This window comes from Anabrus simplex, chromosome 7 (genome assembly GCF_040414725.1).
Source record: "Anabrus simplex isolate iqAnaSimp1 chromosome 7, ASM4041472v1, whole genome shotgun sequence".
Classification (NCBI taxonomy): Eukaryota; Metazoa; Arthropoda; class Insecta; order Orthoptera; family Tettigoniidae; genus Anabrus; species Anabrus simplex.
Window position 1 is genome coordinate 94852628 of NC_090271.1, and position 26007 is coordinate 94878634.

Genomic DNA, 26007 nt, shown 5'->3' on the forward strand with positions numbered 1-26007 from the left:
TACTGACTGGAGGTATTGACCTCAAAGTTAAATGAAACTCTGGAGTGGGTATATGAGAAACTGGGAGTGAGATTTGTAGATATTAATGGGTGGGTAGAAGATAGGGATCTGCATTCAGATGACTTTCATCTGATCTGCAGGAGTACATATAAGTTAGAAAGGTTAACCCTTTATTAGTTGTACACGGAGATTTCCTCTGGATTGATTTTATTTTGCACGGAACAGTATTTCTTTCTTTACCCATGAACGTCCCCATCTCTGTACCTTCCTCTTTGTTCATTTGGAATTGTCCTGTCTAGAATTTGTCTAGACAGTGCTCCCCTTGTGCGAGCAAAGTGTCATTCCTGTGATGACTGTCATTGCCTGAACGTTTCTTCCGCACCTGACTAACAAACGTTATCGGAGTTTAACTCAACGTGAGATCTTGTTTCATTTGTGAATTCTAAATATATCTGACTTTTGTGTACAAATTGTGTGAAAGCACCATTTAGACATAGTACAAATGGTTGAAATGAATTCTTTATGAAATAATTCTTTCTATTTTTTCTACCCAGACCGAGCTCGATAGCTGCAGTCGCTTAAGTGCGGGCAGTATCCAGTATTCGGGAGATAGTAGGTTCGAACCCCACTGTCGGCAGCCCTGAAAATGGTTTTCTGTGGTTTCCCATTTTCACACCAGGCAAATGCTGGGGCTGTACCTTAATTAAGGCCACGGCCGCTTCCTTCCCACTCCTAGCTCTTTCCTGTCCCATCGTCGCCGTAAGACCTATCTGTGTCGGTGCGACGTAAAACAAAATATAGCTAGCTTTTCTACCCAGATAAAAACTCTGTATGCAACCAATATGGGCTATTTCTCCATATTGAATATTAATACAGTGGTACATTTAGCTGAATGCAAATAAGATCACTAGAAATATTTACATCATAACTGTAATGTGTTTCTTTTATCTAATTCCCACAGAAAACTTTATAGCGAGAGGAGTGAAGCTGAGAAAATTATCTAGTATTTTAGAACATACTTCGGGTTTTTTAAGGCCAGTGACCTTGTTGTTTGTTTTCCAAATTTGTATTTTAGCAATTACTCATGTTTAAAGGGCATAATACATTACTTTTTGTTTTGAAAAAGCACATAAAGGCTACCTGCAGGTACCTAAGATGACACCTTCTAATCACTCTGAAGGACACTGCAAATAGTTTGACTGAAAATAAAATGTATCAAGCAATGAGAAAGACGTGCATTTGTGTGACTAGCAATGTAATTATTCTTGCGTGACTACATGAAGGTTAAAGGAAGGTAGATTCAGGGAAATGGGGGTAAATTACGGAAAAGAGATGAGAGTACCAAGAGATGGGAGTAAGTATGATACAAAATTGTTAAGTTTTAAACTGTAGAAGTATTGTAAGGAAAGGAATAAAATGAAGTAATTTAATACATATGTATTTAACAGATATTGTAATAGGCGTGAATCATGGTTAAGAAGTGGTACTATAGATGCAGAAATTTCTCCCCAAACTGTAGTGTTTATCGTAGAAGGAGGGGGCAGAGGATTATTCATACTAGTGAAAGAAGAATTTGTAAGCTGTGCAAAAGTTAAGGATGAAAAACTTGAAATTTTAGGTGTAAAGCTCAGCTCTAAGCTAATACACAACTTGTTGTTTTTGGGGTGTACAGTTTAGAAAGGGTGAACCTGACACTGATGCAGAATTATTTGATATGGTAATCAGCCATGTGGGGAAGGACACAGAAAGGAACAGGACTGTACCAGATAACCTGAATTTACCCAATGTTAACTGGGAAGATATCGCAAAAGACAGGAACCTGACCAACAAATGGTGAATGGGAAGACCAGATGAATCAGAAAGTAATGGAACCAACTAGAGGGAAGAATATTCTAGAAATTGAGAAAATGGTCTCTCGACATTCCAATGGACTTTGCTTATTCAGGTTTTAGAATTATCGGTGTTGTGATCCAGTAGTCTCAGAGAAAAGTTTTACGAATATACAAATCAAACACATATGAATCACCACTGCAAAAAATTGATTTAGTTTACTTAATGTCACTGGTTTCCACCGAGCATACAGTGATTTAAGTTTCATAGGGCCTTCTTGCTTCTTTAGATTGATTTGCAGCAGGGAATATCCATTACTTTCCATCCAGATAACATTCAATACATTGTCAAAAAATAAACTAATAGAATCTAGATGGAAGATTCTGCCAGAAAAATTGGCTCTGTTCACAGGAAAAATATTTTGTTTACATTGTGTTCCTATACTTCTCACATCCCTTTGTATTTTCTGACTGGCTCTTCTGGTGATGAATGTGGTGAATCATTATCTGTAGGGTTTCAAAAACTTCATTTTCTTCTTCACAGTCACTTTCATACAGATCAGAATCTGAATCGTTTACAAGTTTTATAATATAGTAATATGTTCACTTATCCATGGGTTGTATGCAAGCATAAGATTTCTTTTACTTGAACTAGGTTTGGGATCCATATATCAGTTGACTATTTGAGAGATAATTGCAGACTGCTGACTCACTACACTTTCATTCTAAATTTGACAAGTCATAATTTGTCTTAAGAAAACACATGCATAAATGTGAGCTTATCTGACTGGAGTATGTGAGGAGTACATGTCACCAATTAGGTAAGATCTAGTTGAGAGCACATGGCTACAAAACATTGGCTACAACACCAATCACCGTAGAACAGTAACATCATCTATCAGTAGTAAAGGAAATCTATAACATGTTAAGGAACCAACTAATTTGATAACATAAATAGCATTTGAGTGGCTGAATTTTAAAGTTTGTGGTAGTTGTATAACTAACAGCAGCACTCAGGTGCATGGTAGTAATATTACTACTGTTGGGTGCATAGTGTTACAAGGCCATGGAGTGTAATCTAGGGGGTGAATCTAAGATTGGAAGTTCACATGACAATTCAAACCTAATCTCATTCTTGAAAAATGATTGCTACCCTCAGATTCTTCGTACAATAAACCAGGCATAAAGCTATTCCACTCCTGTTCAAAACTAATATACTTTCACAGAAACACACTACCTTACTTAGAATTTCACAAGTACTGACCAACATGTGTTCGTAGATTAGGCCCTGCCACATGTCTTTGAACATAGCAATTACCCCAGCACCCTTTCAGACCCATGGTGCCAACTTCCACCTGTTGTATCTTAATGACAATGAGCCAATTGGCAATATCATCGCTACTATCTAGCTTTGCTAGAGAATAGATTCTTCTTTTTCAGCCCGAAACTCATTGTCAGTCAGTGCAAAGTGTATGAGTGAACAGTACACGGTGCTGTACAGATGGATTTCTGCACGTTAACATTCTCAGCAGGGATAGATAACCTTTTTTTGCAGTGAATGTATCATCATAATTAGGGTTTGAATGTTTTGGTCCTAAAAATTGCCCAAATGTGCAGGCAAATGTGCTCTTAAAAATAGCTAAGTATGAACCAAAAAATGGATAATATGACCAAACTTATGTACTATCAACAGATGTTCTTTGCCAGTAGTTATTTTATATTAAAGATATTGGGCTGATGACCTTAGATGTTAGGCCCCTTTAAACAACAAGCATCTCATCATATTACACATTGTTATTGCACTACTTCATTACTAGTTCGTTTAACTTAATTCCACTGGTCTCTATCATAAATTCACTATCAATTCTTAAACTGTGGTCTTAAACAATGCTGACAGAGACCATATCACAGTTCCTGCAAATAAATTAAAATTGTATTAGTTATCAGAATTTGGAGTGCATCGACAGTCACCATGGGCACAAAATACTTAACTGCAGTAGGATACAGATTCAGCATTTTTGTGTCTAACAGTGTTGCCATGCTGCTGGACATTAAAATGCTTTATGGCACTTACTTTAACTCTGCACACTTTGCAGAACAGGATTTTTCCTTCAGTAGAGGAGCATTCTTCCTCAAACTTTTCAACACAATTCTTTGATTTAACACTTTCACAACGCTTTCTTTAGATATCCTTATGTTAGCTCTATATCACTGTTAATGTAACTATGAAGCCTTGAAAATTCTGTTGAAATTTTTAAGAAAGGTGAGGAGAGAAAGATACTTGAATTGGTCATGAGCTACAAGTACTAAGACAGATAAGAAGATAAGCCCTTCTGCTATTTCCTTGTCTCTTAACAAAGGTAACATTCCAGTGGACCTAAATACCTGCACTGCACGTCTTACTCTAAAGGTAGTTATTCTAAAACTAGTGATGTAAACTCAGATTAGGTACAATAAGCATCAACTACAGTATTCAGCTTTGAGTCCTGAGCTTCAAGTTTCATCATAATGCCACATTTACACCTGCAACAATGGATGTCACATTCAAAGTACAGTACATTTTCCATGCAAAATATAACCACAATATGAATTTAAACAACTACAATGATCAAAATAGGACAAAAACAATAATAAAAGGTAAAATATGCATTTATATGCTCTATAAAATAAGGCTAAATATGCCCAGTAATGTCCAATTTGTAGTTAATTCCAACAAATAGCCAAAATGGAAGATGGGAGTGGGGGACATCTCCCAAACATGTGAACCGTGGTGATAATAATAGACAAGTTGCTGATTCACAGTAGGAAAAAGCAATCCTGCTCACCTGGTGGCCATGATCATTAAGGCATCAAGTCTACCTATCTGGTCTGACACCGTAGTTAGCTGGTTCGAATCCCATTGGTCAAAAACATATTTTCACCATGAGAATGTTGGCTGGTGGGTTAGGAGAGGTGGTGGTATACAATTTCCAATCACTAGATTGAGTTCCAAAAGCCTGGATTCAATTCCAATTCTCTCCACATTGATCATATGGAGTAAGGGCATATGACATTGTAGATGGTTTGAGCAGACCCCTTGGTGCTATTTGACAGGAGTAGGCTATGTTGCTGGCATCGGGTTTCACCCTCTGCCTTCCTACTATCATATATCATATCATTCATCTCATTAACCTCTGATGAGGATGACATCAGGAAGGGCATTGGGTGATAAAAACTCTCTGCGAAGATTCCTCTCACTTCATACCCGATCCTCTAAAGAAACGGGACAAGGGTTGGATATACAAAAAGTGATCTTGTGAAAGTGTTTCGTTGAGTGGCTGTTTTCCCAGGAAAATATCTAGTAATGAACAGGAGAAAACTATAGTTGTATGTTCACCTTCCATATCTGTTTCAGCTCTCGCCAGTAAGTTTTATTATTCAAAGAAAGAAAAGTGTGCAAATATCAAGACTATTATCTAAAACTAGGTTTCACTAATATTCTTTTGAATAACCAGGAACAGCCACAGTGTGTTCTTTGCTTGGATATTTTAGCCAACGATAGTTTGAAAACTATAAAACTTACAAGATACTTCCAGACAAAACATCCAGAGCATGTGAGTAAAATGACCAAAATATGGCAAAAACAATAAAAAATGGTAAAATATGCATTTATATGCCTTATGTAGCAGCAATACAATTTGTTTCAGGAGGTAGGTTTTTAAAGCATCGAGAGCAGCAATTGAAAGTAAATCAAAAATTCCTATGAAAGCATGCTACAGTTCCTAAGAAAGCACTATGAAGCATTCTTAGATGTTTTAATTAGGATCATTTGCTATGACAGGCTACTAATTACTATTATTAACAGAAGTTCTCATGCAATCTAATGAATGGAAGGAAGGAAGGAAGGAAGGAAGGAAGGAAGGAAGGAAGGAAGGAAGGAAGGAATGTTATGCTGGTGTAGACGAATAATAAGTTATAGAATTGTGAGCAACTGATCTTGACAAAGTTGTAAGATGGATAAAGGACAATGGTATGCTGATAAACAGGGTGGAAAGTCAGGTTGTAGTTTCATCAACAGGGAAAGTCTGCTCAGTTTTAATTAGTGTGTTGATGGAGTGTATGTACCTCAGGGGGACTGCAGTAAGTACCTAGGTGGTAATATAAGGATAGCTTAATTGGGGTTATCACATTAACAAGGTTTTTAATAAAGGTTACACATCTCTTCATTTGGTTATGAGGGTATTTAGGGTTTGCAGTAAGGATTTAAAGGAAAAAGCCTCTGTGGCTCAGGCGGTAGCATACCAGCCTCTCATCGCTGGATGCCGTGGTTCAAATCCTGGTCACTCCATGTGAGCTGGACAAAGCGGAGGCGGGACAGTTTTTCTCCGGGTACTCCGGTTTTCCCTGTCATCTTTCATTACAGCAACACTTTCCACTATCATTTAATTTCATCTGTCAGTCATTAATCATTGCCCCAGAGGAGTGAGACAGGCCTCTGCAGTGGGCACAATTCCTATCCTCGCCACAAGTTGGGGGCGTCCTTCATCCCATCCCTGACCCGGTCATTGACTGGAAAACAGGTTGTAGGTTTTCATTCAGTAAGGATTTAAAGGAGAGACGTATAATTCACTGGCAAGACCACAATTAGAGCACGGTATGGTTCCAGTGTATGGAACTCTCACTAGCAGCATGGTTTGTCCTGCGTGATTTCTGACAAACGAGTAGGCTAATATTATTAAAATGTAACAAATTTTGGGCAGGGGGACTTGGGAGTAAGGAGACATGCCAGTCAAATAAGTATTATGTTCCAAACTCTCAGTGAAGAGAAGGTGTTGAATGTCATTAGTAGATGAATATGCTTGACTGGAGTTTTTAAATGTAGGAAAGATCATAATATGAAGAGAAATAACTGAGCCGTTTATGATTAAAACAGGGTTAAGACAGCAAGATGGATTATTGCCCTTAATTTTCAACTGTGCTCTAGAATGTGTGATGAGGGAATGGTACAAGGAAAATCCTAAGAACATAACAATTGGAACCAAGAAAGATCAAATAAACTTAAATTGCTTGGGATTCACAGACAACTTAGCATTACTAGCTAATAACATTCAAGAAGCCAGAAATCAAATATGTCTACAAAATATAGCACAAAAAATTGTACTCCAGATATCGTTTGAAAAGACTGAGATAATGGTAGTAGATCCACTAGTTATAAACAACATATGGTAACAGTAAATAACAGAAAAGTAAATACAGTAGAACAATTTAAATACCTAGCAGGAATTACAACATATAACTTGGACAAGAAGCCTGCATAGCAAGAGAGAAACCTCAAAAATAATATGGTCTACACAAAATAAAAAATGTTTCAAAACAAAATTAAAGCATTGCAAGATGCTGGTTCAACCAGAGGTAACATGTGGAAGTAAAACTCTTTTTAAAGTCACTCAGAGAAACAGAATTTTAAAAAATTCTAAAAGTAGAGAGAAGAATAGCTAGAACATGCATAAATAAAATAAATAAAAAATGGATAATGGTGGATAGTGCCCAGTGAAGTGATGTATAGAGAAATGGAGCCCATCACAGATACTATACAGAAGAAGATGATCACTTTTTATGGTCACATTATGAGGACACCATAAACCAAATTACCAAGAAAAATTATAGAGAAACTCTGGAATATGAAGCAACAAGTAGGATGGATTAAGGAAATTAGAGATGATATGAAGGAACTAGAAAGCACTCTGGATGATTTACAAAACAGAACAAAAAATTTAAATAAACTGAAAAACATAAAAATAAGATTTAAACTAAAAATAGACAAATGACATACAATGAAAAGAGTATTTACAGATGAAGAATGACAGAAAAGATCAGAACAAATGAAAAGTTACTGGGCAATTAGGAAAGAAAACTTATCAGAGAAAATTACCAGAAAATGATTGTCTGAAGTGGCCCAATGTGACTGTAAAAGAAGAAGAAGAAAACAAATTTGGAGTTCAAGAGGGGGGCAAATATTCGAAGAATAATTAGGGATTAGAATAATTTGCCAAGGAAGATGTTGGATATGTTTCCATCTTCTTTGAAATCATATAAGAAAAGACTATGTAAACAAGTGATAGAGGATCTGCCATCTGGGCAACTGCCCTGAATGCAAATCAGTGGCAAATGTAAAGCACAGCAACATAGATGTGTAGTCTGTGACAACCACAGTTCTCTGTGGTGGTTGAAAAGTGCACTAATTATTATGATATTCATATAGAGTATAATGATAATCAGTAATTATGATATCATGATTTACATTAGCAGCAGGGAACCAAAGCTCATCCTGCAACTGAGGGGTAGCAAGTCTACCTCTTACTTGGAGGCGTTGGGTTTGCTTCCTGACAAGGTCAGAAATTTTTACATGGACCTGAGGGTTGATTCAAGGTCCACTGAGCTTACATCAGAACAACTGAGGAGCTATCTGAGGGGGAGATAGTGGCCATGGTCTACAAAGCTAAGAATAATGGCCCAGAGGATTCATCACATTGATAACGCATCATTTCATAATCTGTTGGTCTTTGGGCTAAGCAGCAGATGCTTGGTAGAACAAGACTAATCAAGACTGTAGGGCCATGGGGCTTGATTAGCTTTTTGTAGGGAACCAAAATTCGGTATCACCAGCTGACAATATCATGCCAATAAAAACTGAAAATATTCAGACCTTGCTGAGGAAGTGGCTGTACGGTTTGTAATAATGTTAATAATTTACAGTTTTCGGGAATACCACGGTGACAGAATTTAGTCCAGCAGTAGTTCTTTAAGTGCCAGTAAATCTACCAACATGAGGCTGACGTATTTGATCACCTTCAAATATCAACAGATTGAGCCAGGATCAAACCTGCCAAGTTGGGCTCAGAAGGCCAGCATCTCAACCGTCTGAGCCACTCAACCCGACTGTGTGGTTTGGATCATGTAGCCATCAGCTTGCATTCAGAAGATAGTGGGTTCAAACTTCACTGCTGACAGCCTTGAAGATGGTTTTCCATTGTCTCCCATTTTCACAGCAGGTAAATGCTAGGGCTGTACCTTAATAAGGCCACAGCCACTTCCTTCACACTTGTAGCCCTTTTCTATAACGTCATTGCCATAAGACCTATCTGTGTTGGTGCGATGTAAAGAAGATTGTATTCAGGCTTTCTCAATCATGCTCACCAGTGTGGCAGCAACATTATTTGTTCATGGCTGAGTTACTCAGAAGGTAGAGCGCTAGCCTTCTGAGTTCTAGTTGGTGGATTCGATACTGGTTTATTCTGTTGGTATTTTGAAGGTGGTCAAATATGGCAGCCTCATGTCAATAGATTTACTGGCATATGAAAGAACTCCTGTAAGACAAAATTCTGACACCTCAATATCTCTGATAACCATTTAAAAAAAAAAAGGCTAGTGGGATGTAAAAGCAATAACATTATTACAATATGTTTGGTGTGATTGGAGGACTAATGCAGCAGCAGCAGCAGCAGCAGCAGCAGCAGCAGCAGCAGCAGCAGCAGCAGCAACAACAACAACAACAACAACAACAACAACAACAACAGCGTTTTTCTTTTACCTCTAACTAACTACTTTTATGGTCTTCAGTTGACTCTGAGATTCTGGAATTTTGCTCTGGAGTTCTTTTAAGCGCCAGTAAACCGCCAACATGAGGCTGATGTATTTCAGTGTCTTTAGATAAACCGAACTGAGCTGGGATCAAGTCTGCCAATTTTAACTAAGAAGGCCAGTGCTTCACCATCTGAGTTATTCAGATCTGGAATACTATTTCAGTTCTCACTGCCAGTTATGAGATCATGCGGCAAGTAAAAGACTCATTCTTTTCTACTAGTGAGCTTAGAGAGGACAAGGCAGATTGAGTGGCTGATATTGCTCAACTAAGTGTGTGTGTGTGTGTGGGGGGGGGGGGGGAAGTGGAAAATGGAAACTTTGAGCACATGACAGTCAAGTTTGTAGCAATGAAGGCAGAAAAACAATATTTTAATTTTCTTATACTGTGCATGGTAGAAAAAAGCAAATGGTTTTGAATAATTTTCTTGTGTATTTTTCTCCCAGTCAGAAATGTGTTAAATGAAAAAGCAGCAGAAAAGGCAGAATGGAATAGACTGAAGTTCATGTTCAATAGGTTGACTTTGGCAGTATTTTAGGCAGGGCATCGTCCATAGTAATATATAATATGCCAACAACTTAAGATTATACTTTCTGCTGCTTCCCATTTAACACACAAACCTTACAATTCATACAACATTTGTTTCAAAAATAAATCTTATGTCAATGAGAATACATTTACACACAGTAGTCTTCTAAGTTTATACCATGTGAAATGATACAAACCTCTGGAAAACTTGACATTCCCCAAATATCTGTTCTCATACTGTCAAAAGGTTTGATTTAATTTCAGAATTGCTCCACTGAGTGAGTTAGCTGCACAGTACCTGTTACCTTGCATTTGGAGATGATGGGTTTGAATTCTTCTGCCAGAAGTCCTGAAAATGGTTTTCCACGGTTTCCCATTTTCACACCAAGTACTGTACCTTAATTAAGTCCACAGTCATTTCCTTCCCAGTCCTAAACCTGTTTTATCTTATCATCACGTAAGACCCATCTGAGTCTGTGTGATGTAAACCCAATTTTAAAAAAATTATGGGAAGACACCCTCATTCTTCATCATCAGATGCACCATTATAGAGTAGTTCATACTTCCATATTTGCATGGAAGATCGATATATCCTCAGCAGAGAATTAGGCAAGTAGATATTATTTTTGCTAGTGGCTTTACGTCACACTGACATAGATAGGTCTTATGGCGACAATGGGATAGGAAAGGCGTAGGAGTTGGAAGGAAGTGGCCATGGCCTTAATTAAGGTACAGCCCCAGCATTTGCCTGATGTAAAAATGGGAAACCACAGAAAACCATATTCAGGGCTGCCGACAGTGGGATTCAAACCCACTATCTCCCAGATGCAAGCTCACAGCCGCGTGCCCCTAACGCACAGCCAATTCACTCGGTGGCAAGTAGATAAATAGACAAACAGAAAAATAAGTCTCGCTCCTTGTCCGAATGGTCAGCATAGTAGCCAGTTCAGTATATCGGGTTCGATACCTTTTCATGCTGGGGACTTTAGGCATGTCTTCTCGCTCTGGAATGAGGTGTTCATATATGTACATCTTAATGCACACCTTTATTATACATAACACACATAGGCTTTTGAAAATTTCTCTTGCACATCAATCTGTATTTCGTGATTACATAAAACATCATGTTTCTTATCTCAGCACAATTACAGTAGGAGTTATTCTTTAGCAGATTACATGCCTTGAGTGTTTAGAGAAGTGGTCATCAGGGTTGGTACTGGATTGATAGCATCTTGGTCATTTTATTATGATTTATAATATGGCTCTCCTGGATTAACATTCCTAGTCTGTCACTAATGTTATGGGTTTTACGTCCCAATAACTACTTTTACAAGTTTTTCCAAGATAAGCACATGAAGGAATTATCTCATAGAAGTCCACCTTTTCAATACATTTTGTGATTTATTAAAAAGCCAAAATTGAAGTTACATGTTAAAATAATGGGACAGGTTTCAGCCATACTATCCTTAACATTAAAATTAAATTGGTAGGCATAAGGCTAAACTTAAAATGTTACATAAAATGGCTTATAACATTAAAAGAACTATTACAAGAACACACTTATTTAGATAAGATGAGCACTTGAGTGTGACTGACATTTGGGTTGTGTCATTAAAACATCATAGTGGATAAAATAATGTTGGTTGTGTTTGACAGTTAATATCTGAAAGCACTCAGGTACATTTGTATATGTATTCCTAAAACTTGTATCTTCTTGGAATAAATAATGCTACTGTTGATTAACGTCGTAATTGTGGCAATTTAAAATCATGAACTTGTGAGTCATGGTAGCTCGGTTTTGTTTGTATGCATCATGAAGATGAGCAGCCCTATATAGATAGAGCAGAAGAGGGGACTTCAAGAGAAAGTTATTCCTCTGGCTGGATATGTTTTAATGCAAAAGAAAGTCCGGTTATGGTGGGAGAACAGTCCACTTGTTGTCCACACTTTGCTGCCGACAGCCTAGGCACTGCAATGTGTTGATCTGGCCATAGGGTTGCCACCTGCCCCGTATTGTATTGAGATGAAAATTTTGCGTCCTGTATGATGAACTGTTGTCCCGTAAAATTGAGCGTTTGTCCTTTTTTATCTCTAAATTATTTTAAAATCCGTATTAGATATGAGTGCCACTGAAGTTCAAAGAAGCTCCATTATTTACTTTTTTTCTCTTTGGAGCCTCAGAAGAAGAAAATGGGTCATACCGCTTTAAGGCCTACCTAATTTAAGCTCCATTGACCAAAGAAAGCAGCAGACTTGCACCTAATGCATTTTACTGTATGTACTGTTAAGAGGATGTAAGTTAGTTTCTTTTACGAATTTTAATAATCATCTTATTCTGTTAATGAAACTAATTATAACTTAATTGAAACTGGTACCTTGCATTCCAGAGATAGTGGGTTCAAACCCTACTATCGGCAGCCCCGAAAATGATTTCCCATTTTTGCCATGGCCGCTTCCTTCCCACTCCCAGCCCTTTCCTGTCCCATCGTCTCCATTAAGACCTGCCAGTGTCGGTGCGACGTAAAGCAAATTGTAAAGAAAGAAACAAATCAAGTATTTACGACCTGCCCCTTATCCTTCTGAAAAATCCCGTACTTTTAGGTACTGTAAATGTCCCTTATTTCTTATATCAAAAAGTGGCAACTTTATCTGGCCGTGACCAGATGCGTCTAATAGTGTATCTGCTGTGTATTTTAAGTTTAACCTTATTTCTAGTCTACCACTTTAATTTTAATGTTAAGGACAATATGGCTGAAGATGCCTATTATATTATAGGTGAAACATGTCCCATTATTTTAACATATAATTTCAATTTTGATTTTTTTTAAATCACAAAGTATATTGAAAAGGTGCACTTCTATGAGACAATTCCTTCATGAGCTTATACGTAATTCAATACGGACCTAAATATGAAATTTATAACTTGCAATTTTCCAAGACGCTGGAAGTTTGTCCCAGGGGTGTTCTTTTCTGTGCTGGTAAATAATCAAGACATGAGGCTGACATATTTAAACATCTTCAAATACCACTGGACTCAGCTGGGATCAAACCAGCAAACATGTGTTAAGAAGGCCAGTGTTTCTGCTGTCTGAGCCACTCAGTCCTGCTTGTTTGTTGCCTGGAGGGATATTCAGATGTAGCAATACCACCCTGAAATGTTAATACTACCCTGAAATATATTCTACTTAGAGCCTTTTCTTATGTCCGTTTGAAAATTTGAGGAAGGTGTCGATCCATTTTGACTGTCATCAGAATGTACTTCATCTCACTATTAAAAAAATATATACAAAACAAAGAAGTGAAAATGTAAGAAAGATTCACTATTGTTTTGAGGTAAAATTGTAATTAGCATTACATTAGTTGTGTTTTTTTAGAGTTATTAAAATACTCCCAGAATTTTGATTTTTAATTTGCCCATTGGAGAAAATCTGATTCATCTTGTATATGAAGTAAATTGCAGCTTACAGAGTCATCAAACTAAATGAAAGAGATAATCTACTCACACTAGGAGCTTTCCTCACATCTTCCTTATAAAGTTTTGTGACCTCATTGAAGAGAACTAGTGAGTCAAGAGACAGACCTTTAGTTGAACGTGCCTTCTCCTGTCGCATAGCTGTTAAAAACCCTGCAACAAGGAATAACATAAAGAGTCATTTATTAAATATATGGGGTGCCTAATATCAAACATAGACATGTGCCACCTATATCAAAATTGAGTTAAAGATTGATCCTTATAGCATTTTTAATGCTCTTTCTGAATTAGTGGTCCATGTCTTTCATAAACGAATATTTGTACGTAATTTTTAACATAGAAATATGCAGTTTCTTTCAAAATCGGACACCTCCAGACGTAGTTTGTATCAAAAATGGACATGAACGTTTTAGCCAATCATATTGCTACAAGTGACATCAAACTGTCATGGCGACCAGATAATTTTTATTGACATCTTAAGGAAAAAAGAGGAGGACTGTTTTTTAATGTCCTATGATTGCCAAAAGAACCTCGTTTTTCCAAAATTAAGTGATCAGTCCACTTGTTATTCCAGGCAACTCTACTGTTACAATCTGTCTGTTGTAATAGGCACATCTCAAAGCAAACTGCGCCCTGATAATGTGTCTGTTTATACGTGGCTGGAGACTGAGGGAAAGAAATCATCAAATGAAATAGCATCAGCGGTTGTCAATGAGTTACGATCTAATGATTTACAAGGCTTAACTTCAGTCAAGTTGATTGCTGATGGCTGCGCCGGCCAAAATAAGAACAGTAATATGTTGACGATGTGTGCAAAGTGGCTTACAACGTATGCACCATCCTCTGTTGACAAATTAAAACGAGTATTTCCAGTTACTGGACACTCATATTTGCCTCCAGATAAGATTTTTGGACTCATTGAGAAAGACCTTAATAAGATGACGACCATAGTAAGTCCTGATGAATATACTGAGGTGTTCAAAATGTACGGCACAGTGAAAGTGATTGGACAAACCTTGGAACCACTGAATTGGAAAGAACAACCACAGATTTATCTGAAATCTGCTAGTCAATTCATTTCAAGATTTCACAGTGTTGTTGTGATTATTGGGATTCTCTTATTTGGACTCGGAAAATGGCGATGAAATTGTATATATGTAATGTATTTGTTCATTTGTTTTCCCTTTTGTCTCTTCTCGGTATGTGAATTTTGGAATTGTTTAATTTGTTTGATGTTAATATGATTTTAAAATTATTCAATCGTCATGGTAATTCTGGTGCATACGGTACCACACGCGCCACTTCGGCGTGGGAGATTTCCTGTTTCGTAAAGTTGCATCAATTTCGTAATTTCTCGAGGATTCCCAAATGTTCTTGGTCAGCACTATTTCTGTGCTCCAATTGGAGAAAATAAAAGTGAATGTGATTGGTAGGTGAAGGAAAAGATCGGACGCTGTATAAGATTTTCTAATTTCCGGAGAGAAGCGTTGTCGCTAGAGCTTGGCTCTGCGAAGGCGTCTTTTCTGTTTGACCAGTGAAGGGAACAGTCGCCTCCTAAGGTATGGGTCTTCTTGGCCCCGCCATCCGGTAAGCACTTTATTATTTTTCAGTTTCAAATGTAGTGTTTCGTTTAATTTTCTTTGCCGGAGCGTACCCGTGTTTCCTTTAGGTACCGAATTTAATTAATATGACAGCCATCTTTGCAAAGAGACAGTTCCCATTTTGTTGTTCTGGTAAATTAAATTTTATACGCCGTTCTATGTAACCACTAAATGTAATTTCTCCTCAGGACTGTCTCGTTCTTTCTGCTTCATCCTGGAGCATTCCCCTTTAGGTCAGGTACCCTTTCTCAGAAGTGTTTTTGAGGGGGCTACCCGCTGAAGGCGCTCTGCTCCATGATTAGATTTTAAATGTTATTTCCTTACATGTACGTTTTCACTTTAATGTAAATTTACCATGCTCTTACTTCTTTCAAACTGCTTTGGTTTTTAAAAGTATCGCCACGAACAGTGGAACATCATGTGCAGTGTTCCGGTGGAAATTTACATAACTTATATCTAAACTCATGGTATACTGTAATAACAGCTGTAATAATGTCGTCATATTTTAATGGTGTATTTGTTATTGATTTATATTTGAATTTGCATCAAAATTGTTAAGTAAAGTTTAGGATTACATTGACTTCGCTTCTTCAGTATTACCAATACCTTCCACTCCCTGGATATGGTTCCCAGCCGCTTCCCTGTTATCCTTTCATAGTCATCATGTTGGTTATCCTGTTCATTTTAGTTTCTGTGACTAAAGTGTTTATAATTTAATTTCGTACATATTGAGATGCCTCGTGTAGAGTACATATTTGGTAAATGCACAACGGTAGCAAATATTTTCTTTTTATTATTTCTGTAACTTGTAACTCCTAGGGGAGGTTGCAGTATGGCTAGGGGAGGTTGCAGTATGTTAGCAGAGATTTGGGTTGCTGAAGAAGCAAAGTTGAAGGTAATTCGATGTTTATAACCTAAAATTTAAGTATTATCTCGTAGTGTTTATTTTTTATCAACATGTCTCGTGCTATCCCAGGTCCGTCCCATTTGAGGAAGGAGGAATTAGCTTACGAACTTCGTATTCGTAAGTTGAATTCAACTGGAAAGGTTAGGGATGACACGAGCTTGTTGAAACAATCGCTAAATGAACCTGTTTTCGTCCCAGAGTTATCAACAGATGAAGTGTGCGCATCTTTGTCGATTGTTAGAGAAAAAATCGTAGAATATAAAGCTATTATTGTGTCATTTCGTTCTTCTAAACCGTCTGACGCACAGTTAACACACGCGAAAGGCCAAGTACAGCATTGCGTGGACAGGATTCGCGACCTGTTGGCTCATAATTTATCTGAAAGCGAGCGATGCGAGTGCGAATCGTTGTTATTGCAGTTTGGTGATATTTTTGATAAAAATGTTGGATTGCTGGAAGGTAATTCTTTGCCTAGTTCAAGTTCAATAGTTAATGTGCCTATTCGATCTGAAACGTGTGATAGTGATACTATTTCTGTATCTACGGCTTCACAAATTAGTACAGTGGCAACGTGTAATGATATTCCCCTGCTAGCTTCTCCTATGGGAACTGTTAATTCTACTGTGTCTTTATCTCAACCTCCGGTTGCGACCCAAGTTGTTTCTCTTCCTATTGTGCAAAGTATCCCCGTGTCCAAGTGTCACCTGTAGCCAACGAGCTAGAATAACATAGAGGGGCTGTATGCCCGACATCAGCGCTCCCTGCGGAAGCAAGTTGATACAGGGCAGCCATGTTAACGGTTGTCAAAACAAAGCGAGTTGGCGCGAGAACATGTGTTGAGATGACAGGGAAATTGTGCATTGCAATTTAATTTCGTAAATTTTCGTAAGTTTGGAAGAGTGAAAAGATAAACTCTCGCTTTCAAGAATGCCGGCCGTATGCTCAGTGTACGGTTGTACTAATCGGAGTAATAAAACCAAGGATATATCGCAATTTAAATAAGTATTACTGAATGATAGCCGAAATCACTTTTTGTAATTTCTGTTTGTAATTAAATCCATTTTAATGCTTACACAGCGAAAGTACTGATAGCCACAGTAATTATTTATCGGATTATATTTCAGATTTCCTTTAAAGAACAAGGGATTGACTGAACAATGGGTTGTGAGGACGAAAAGATATAAATGGTATTCCAACAAATACAGTCGCTTACGCTCTGTACATTTCGAAGATAAATACATGTATGAAACAAATGACCAACGGCGGTTACTGGCAAATGCCATTCTAACCCTATTTAATTTTCCTTGACATTTACAAACAAAGAAAATGGAGTGCCTACCGCCAAGGAAACGTAACCACGAAAAGTCACCTATTTCAGTCAAACGTACACCAAGCATGGTGAAATACAGCATTTTACTGATATTTGTGAAATTTATGCAGCCTTTATTGTAGATGTCAGTTGCATTGGTATTTAAAACTAGGCCACACTTCATAATGGACAACTTTCAAGGTTAGGTTTCAGTAATCCCAGAATGATATGGTAATCGGAAAAAAAATTATATGCCCCCTATATTGTAATAAATAATTACATAAAACAATTATAGTGGTACAATACTCATGGACTGCCTCTGTGGTGTAGTGATTAGCGTGAGTAGCCTATAGCTGCCACCCCCGGAGGCCTGGGTTCGATTCCCGTATCTGCCACGAAATTTGAAAAGTGGTACGAAGGCTGGAACGGGCTCCATTCAGCTTCGGGAGGTCAACTGAGTAGAGGTGGGTTCGACTCCCACCTCAGCCGTCCTCGAAATGGTTTTCCGTGGTCTACCACTTTTCCTCCAGCCAAATGCTGGGATGGTACTTAACTCAAGTCCACGGCCGCTTCCTTGTCTCTTCATTGTTTGTCCCTTCTAAACTTCCCATCCCCCACAAGGCCCCTGTTCAGTATAGCAGGTGCGGCCGGCTGGACGAGTTAGTGATCGTCCCCCCAGTTGTATCCCCCGACCCAAATTCCCACGCTCCAGGGCACTGTAGAAGTGGGATCCCTCGCTGAGTCCGAGGAAAAAACCAACCCTGGAGGATAAACAGATAAATAAATAAATAAATAAATAAGGACAGAACTCATGGGGAAGCAATACCTTTTAAAATATGATCAGAATGAGGTTGTAAACTATTGTAGGTCCCCTTCATTTTAAGGATTTCTGACATAAATACTTATGTCCACGGTTTTTAATGTAATTTACGCTTAACCACAACAACCAAGCAGGGTCACGCTCTTGTTCCGATTTCGAGGCATATTCGTATGTCAAAGTGCAATGATTTCGAACTACCCTACAATCAGCTGGTCGTGATGTTGGTCTCGTGTCGCAATGTGATAAAGTGGCGGTATTCGCAGTCTATGATTTTTAATGCTTTAAAGCTTTCGGCTAACGGTCTTAAATTTAGCCCAAGTGATTCTAAAATGCTTATTTTCTACACTTTTCTCCATTCAAGAGCAATGTTCCCTTGCTTGTGTGACCACAGGAAACATGGCGGACGATCGTTCTATTAGCTTCACCCAGGCAGCGCTTCCGCCTCTCTATGTTATTCTAGCTCGTTGCCTGTAGCAAATGCTTCAGGGGTGTCACGAATGTGTGAAGATGTTTCACAAATGTGAAAATCTGTGCCGGTTTCAATGCAATCTACCCCATACTGCAACCTCCCCTAGCCATACTGTAACCTCCCCTAGGAGTTACAAGTTACAGAAATAATAAAAAGAAAATATTTGCTACCGTTTTGCATTTACCAAATATGTACTCTACACGAGGCATCTCAATATGTACAAAATTAAATTATAAACACTTTAGTCACAGAAACTAAAATGAACAGGATAACCAACATGACGACTATGAAAGGATAACAGGGAAGCGGCTGGGAACCATATCCAGGGAGTGGAAGGTATTGGTAATACTGAAGAAGCAAAGTCAATGTAATCCTAAACTTTACTTAACAATTTCGATGCAAATTCAAATATAAATCAATAACAAATACACCATTAAAATTTGACGACATTATACTCAGGAGCACGAAAAGAGGCAATGTTGTAGTTAAAGGTGAGATAGGCTATTATTTGGAAACAGGTATTAAGCGTAAGATCACGAAAGCATGACAGGTAAGTCTAATGTTAATGAATCCTTTACTTCTGATATTGGCATGAATGTAAACCCACAGAAAATTAAAGATGTTGACATATTACTAGGAAAGCACTTCGGTAAAGATTGGAAATTAATGCCTCTCTTAAGTGGTGTATTGGAGTCATCAATAAGAACATTTGTAGTGAAAATGAACAAGCTGTTAATGATTATTTATGAATGGGATTGTTTTGAAGACCCTTGTGATGAACCAGAGGTTATTTGCCCAGAAATACAGTGAAGCAAGAACTGAAATGAATGTTAAAAATGTCAATAAAGTATAAGAAGAGCCTTATTTCTTTCACATTTTAATTATATTTCTTTTAAAATGGAAGTTTACTTACGTGTCATACTGCAACTTTTTTCCTAATATTGAGATAATTCGTTTCAAAAGTGGACAATTACATGGATGTTTGTATCAAAAATGGACAAAAGCCAATCTCGGTTTCAGAAATGGACATCGTCAGATTTGAACGTGTTTTACATTGACTTAGACTGAAATTCCTAAGTGTCGACCATGATTTTCCTGTTCACAGGGCTGGAAATATGACACAAAATTTTTTTCACACATATAACGGGGGTTTAACATAGAGAAACGAAAATGTGGCTCTACTGAAAAATTAACAAAATGGCTTTTGTCCATGTGTTTGATACTAGGCACCTCATATTTCAGACATCCTTCATCTCAATATGAGGTAGAGATTTTTAGAACTTTATATGACATCTAAGATCTTGCTTGATTCAAACAGACATTAAATTTTCATCAGTGTTCATGATTAAAATTCTGGCCAGTAAGTCTGTAGTGAGGTTTATAGGTACTTGGCAAAGTAGTAGTGATGCTGATGATTCCTTTAAGGGGTAAATCAACAAGACTGATGGATAGTAGGCATTGGTATGATGATAAACAGGGTTAAAAGTCAGGTTGTGAGTTTCACAAATAGGAACTCCTCTCAGTTTTAATTACTGCGTTGATGGGGTGAAAGTTCCTTTTGGGGATTACAGTAAGTACTCAGGTGTTAATATAAGGAAAGATCTTCATTGGGGTAATCACATAAATATGATTTTAAATAAAAGGTACAGGTCTCTGCATATAGTTATGAGGGTATTTAGGGTTTGTAATAAGGATGTAAAAGAGAGAGCATATAATTTTCTGGTAAGACCCCAAATAGACTATGGTTCCAGTGTATGGGACCTTCACCACGATTACTTGATTCAAGAACTGGAAAAAATCCAAAGAAAAGCACGATTTGTTCTGGGTGATTTATGACAAAAGAGTAGCGTTGCAAAGTTTGGGCTGGGGAGACTTGGGAGAAAGGAGACGATGGTGGTGGTGGTGATTTTTGTTTTAAGAGGAAATACATCAAGGTAATCATTCTCTCTGAACAAATTAGTGGAAAAGAAATTTAAAATATAAAACAAAATTATTTATTCAAGAAAGGGATTTGGAAATGCAGTACAAAATAAAACAAAAACAATTATAGAATTAGGCCGAAAAGTTACTAACGAATCAAAAGGGAACGTGCGTTCCCTGAGTAATAGTACACTTTTAATTTATATACCCTTGATAAGTCCACGGTCGCACATAGCGGATGACGAGATCATAACTTACGAGATCAGCAGTAGTCGCGTCATCAGCTAGTATGAGTTCAAGTGTTTCTTGCAGGCCGAGGCCCCGTCTTAGGCCAGAGAGATCGGCGCACTCTGTGAGGATGTGGACCACGGTGAAGTCGGCACCACAAGAACACACCGGGGAGGGTCTTCCCTCTTAAGAAAAGAGTGCGTGGATCGTAAATGACCTATCCTCAGCCTGCACAATACTATGGCCTCCCTCCATGAAGGTCGGAAAGAGGACCGCCACACGGTAGTTGTCTTCTTAGTTGCTCTCTGCTTGTCGGGAGTTCGGATAGCTAGCCACTCTGATTCCCAGGACACGAGGATGGTTTGACGTAGCTGAGAACAAATATCCTTAGCAGGTACATTCACTGGTCTTGGAAGTAAAAGTACAGCTTCTTTTGCAACTTCATCCACAAGTTCGCTTCCCGCAATCCCAACGTGGCTTGCAAGCCACGCGAAAGTGATTCTGGTGCCAGCATCCCTTAACATGGCTAGAAGGTTATGCATGTATCTGCTGTACCAGTGGGTGTTGCGAGAAACAGGTTTCAATAGACTGCAGAGAGCTTAACGAATCGGTACACATAAGAAAGTGGCTTCTTTCGTCACGCAGTGCAAACTGCAGAGCCTCTAAGATGGCGTAAAGCTTTGCAGTATACACGCTACATACTTTAGGAAGCGAGATCTTCATTCTCATATCATCAATGACGAAAGAGCAACGAACATTATCTCCGATTTTAGAACCATCCGTGAAGATACGTCTCGCAGCCGGATATTGGTGAACAAAGTCCTGGAAATACCTCCGATAAATGGAGGAATCCGTGTTCACCTTGGTTCCACGGAGCAGATCTAGATGTATATCCAGTCGCGGAACCAGCCACGGAGGTACATCACGAGGAGTTCATTCAAGACAACCACCGATATCAATATCCAAATCATGACACAAGTTATCAATCTGAAACCCAACCGGCCATGTGGCATTCGGCCGGTCTTGGCACCGCTGGTGGTATTGGGTACGACAGATGCATTGATAGCTTGGATGTAGCGGCATTTCACAAATTTTGGCAGCGTATGTGAGGAGTAACTGCTGCCTCCTTATCCATAAAGGTGGAACTCCCGCTTCAGCAAGTAGGCTGGGAATGGGGCTAGTATGGAAAGCATCTGTTGCCAGCCTTACTCCACTATGATGAATACTGTCTAAAAAGGCTCAGCGTAGATTTTGATGCTGAGCCATAAGCCGCACTTCCATGGTCAATTCAGGAGAGGACCATCGCCGTGTAAAATCGTAGCAGTACCGCACGGTCAGCCCTCCACGAAGTGCTGCCGAGAGACTTAAGCATGTTAAGTCTCTTCATGCAGGCAACCTTCAACTGACGGATGTGGGGCTGCCACGCAAGTCTCTTATCAAAGTGAAGACTCAGGAATCTGCAGGTGTCAACCACTGGTAAGACACTGTTTCGCAAGCGGAGCTCTGGTTCGGGATGCACTGGCCAACATCGACAGAAGTGTACAACTGAGGTTTTCGCTGCTGAAAATCGAAAACCATGTTGCAGGGCCCATCTGTCGACCCGGTTAATAGCTTGCTGTAGCTGTCTCTCAGCAAACGCCACCCTTCCAGAACTATAATATAGAGCTAAATTGTCTACATACAGCGATGGAACGACTGCAGGCCCAGCAGCGGCAACTATGCCATTGATGGCAATTGCGAACAGCGTGACTCTCAGTACAGATCCCAGAGGTACTCCATTTTCCTGAATGTAATATTGAGAAAATGCATTCCCTACTTGGACTCGAAAGAGACGGAGGGACATGAAGTTCTCAATAAACGTTGGCAAATTTCCCCGAAATCCCCACTGGTGTAGAGTGGAGGGAATCCCATATTGCCAGGTAGTGTCGTAAGCTTTCTCCAGGTCAAAAAACACGGCGACTAGGTGTTCCTTCCGGAGAAAGGCCTCCTGAATGGCGCTCTCCAGTCTGACCAGATGATCAGTGGCAGACCGATGAGAGTGAAAACCACACTGGTAGTTAGACAAGAGACCCTCCTTTTCCATGGCCCACACAAGATGCCGGTTAACCATTCTTTCAAATAGCTTACAGAGGCCATTCGTAAGGCATATTGGCCTATAACTATCCAGAAATTTTGGATCCTTACCTGGCTTGGGAATTGGTATCACAATTCTCTCGTACCATTGAGATGGGAACCTTCCCTCACTCCATATTCTGTTGAATGGGGTGAGGATATCCTTGAGACATCTGTCACTCAAATGCTTAAGCATTTGATTATGGATTTTGTCCAGTCCAGGAGCCATATCTCTGTGTAGTGCGAGTGCACTCTACAACTCCCACTCCGTGAAGGGCACGTTGCAGTGATGCGAAGCATTAGAGGCAAAAGAGAGATGGTGTGCCTCTTCTTCGCGATTAATTGGAAGAAATGCAGAGTCGTATCTCCTAGAGCTGGACGTATCTGCGAAATGTGACACGATGTGGTCAGCAATGACTGAAGGAATCGTAACTATATCTCCATTAATGGAGATTCTGGGTACTGAGGGCACATTCTGTACTCCGACAATACGGCGGAGTTTTGTCCACACTTGTGATGACGGAGTATGTGCCTTGATGGATGACACATACTCTTCCCACGTAGCTTTCTTACTTTCTCGAATAAAAAAATGGGACTTCGTGCGCAGATGCTTAAAAATGATATGATTGACCATCGTAGGATTCCGACGATAATGCTTAAAAGCCCGTCGGCGATCACATATGGCTGCTGCAATTTCATCCGTCCACCATGGGACCTGTTTCCGGCCACAAATACCAGATGAGGAAAGAATTGTTTCCTCCACAGCAGCCAAAATTCCATTAGTAATGGAAGAAATGTGGTCGTCAACAGACTCCAGCATATAATCAGCCATCACTGCGCGTTTCGAAAATTCTGGCCAATTTGCCCGCCGATGTAACCAGCGCTTGGGTACTTCGGATTGTCTTTGATTCAAGAGAGATAGAATTATCGGGAAGTGGTCACTATCACAGAGGTCGTCATGTACTTGCCAACGTAGCAGGGGAACTAGCGCACGGCTGCACAAAGTGACATCCAGGTGTGAGAATGTGCCATGTGCGCTGCTGAAATGTGTCTGTTCCCCTGTATTAAGCACGCAAAGATCAAACAGGTTGATCATTCGCTCGAGCATCCTCCCCCTAGAACAGGAAGATGGAGAACCCCATAGTATGTTAGGCCATTCACGTCTCCCAGCATGAGGAAATGAGGAGGCAGCTGGGTGATCAAATCTTGTAGTGCACGAATTTCAAGCTTATAATCTGGTGGAATGTACATGTTGCAAACCATTGCCATTACTGGATATGTAGTGCGAATTGCAACTGCATCTAGCCGAGTACAGAGTGGTACTTCTTCGCTGAAGATGTTGGAGCGAACTAGGGTACAAACGTCCCCAGTTGCCGTGCCATCCACAGCTACTTTGTTTTTGGAATAAAGACAATATCCTCTCATTGTCATGTCGTGTCCAGGTCTCAAACGAGATTCCTGTAGACAGACTATGGAGGCCGCATAGATGGATATCAGTTGACATAACTCAGCTAGGCGACAGTGGTAACTACTGCAGTTCCACTACAGTAGTGCCATTGGGTGGATAGGTAAAGCTTCGAATTCAGAGCAATTTCTTGCCCTTCGTTCGGTCCATTACCTGCCAGGTTCCTCCGCTGTCTTTGTTGGTATCATTATTATCACAATCACCATCCACGACAATGAGTGGCTCAGTCTCCATTGTCTCCTCAGAAGAAGGAGGTACGGTGACTGGACCCTCCGCGAATGGTGATCTCATTGATCGGGAACAGTGAGCCTTCTTCCTGGGAGAACGATGTTCTCCAAAAAGTGATCGAACAAAAGGGTGCCGGGGTCTCTCGTTCTTACCCACCGTTTCTCTCTTTTTTGGAAGAGAGCCGGCAGATGGTTTGCCGTATCTCTTCGGGAATCCTGTGACCCCCGATTGAGTTGGAGAAGGCTTTTTCTCCAATTTCTGAAGGGAGCTCTGTGGCTTCACCTTCTCCTCCTTTGTGGTCTGGGCATTGGAAGGAGGGCTGGACTTTCCAGCCCTATTTGGGGAAGTCTTTCCCCCCGCCATGTTGGGGGAGAACTTCCCAGCCAAATGTTCCTGGGAAGCACCCTTCCCAGGCAACATCAGCAATAACGCACTTTTCGATACTTGTGCTGTTAAAGCTCCAGTTTCTTTAGCTACTTTCTTTGGTTGCTGGCTTGGATTTATCGATGCATTTTCAGTACTGGTGTTCTGTACAAAACTCTGTGGAGTGATCCGCATATTTGCGACCTTTTCAGCGAAGGAGATGGAGAACTCCGGAGCAGCCATGGACTTAAACTTCCTCCGGGCATCTGGATACGATAGCTTATCCAGCGTCTTTATCTCCTTGATCTTCTTCTCCTGCTTGAATGTAGGGCACTCCTTGGAGATTGGAGCATGCGCACCTGGGCAGTTGACGCACACAGGTGGTGGTGTGCAGTCAACCCCAGCATGCTTGCACTTCCCACACATTTTGCAGGTTGTCGTTCCTGTGCATCGCTATGAGGTGTGGCCAAACTTTTGGCAGTTATAACACCTCATTGGTGCTGGAATGTACGGACGAACAGTCAGACGATACATTGCTACCTTTATTTGTTCAGGTACGGTCTCAGCATCGAAGGTAAGGATGAAAGCACCCGTATCGAGTAGCTTATCACCCACATGCCTCTTCAACCTCTTCACGTCGGTTACACCCTGATGTGCTAGGTACCGGATCATAGTATCATCAGAAGACTTAACCAAATCACTGTAGAAAATAACTCCCTTGCAGGAGTTAAGGGTTTGGTGCTTCTCGATTTTGACCTCTACCTTTCCGAATAACTTGGCTTTAAATAGCCGTCTGGACTGTTCAGCCGTAGATGTCTTAATAAGTACGGATCCATCTCGGAGCTTGCGCATCTTGTCTACTTCACCAGCAACAATTTCTTCAATTGAATTGCTTATAATAAAAGGACATTCGTCAAGGAAACTTTTACCACCGACTCTGGAAGCAACCAGGAATCGAGGAAGACGTTCATCACTTATGTAGTCTACAGGAACTGGAGTATACCGCTTACGTATTTTACCATTTTTTGATGCTGTTTTTTGAAGGGTGCCACCTTTTGATAAAGAAGGAAGAGAAAGATGTTCCATCCTTGGTCCCACGAGTACTCCGGAAATATGAAGTCGACCTTCGGCAGAC

General features: G+C 39.7%; 1 protein-coding gene across 1 annotated transcript in view; it reads right to left on the reverse strand.

Moving 5' to 3' along the window:
• The window catches only part of kl-3 (dynein heavy chain 8, axonemal kl-3), a 232356-nt gene that overhangs the window by 12302 nt on the left and 194047 nt on the right, over nt 1-26007 (reverse strand). The window contains exon 12 of the mRNA XM_067151919.2: nt 13482-13603. Within this exon, the coding sequence (XP_067008020.2) occupies nt 13482-13603 (122 nt within the window). The remainder of the gene's footprint in view (nt 1-13481; nt 13604-26007) is intronic.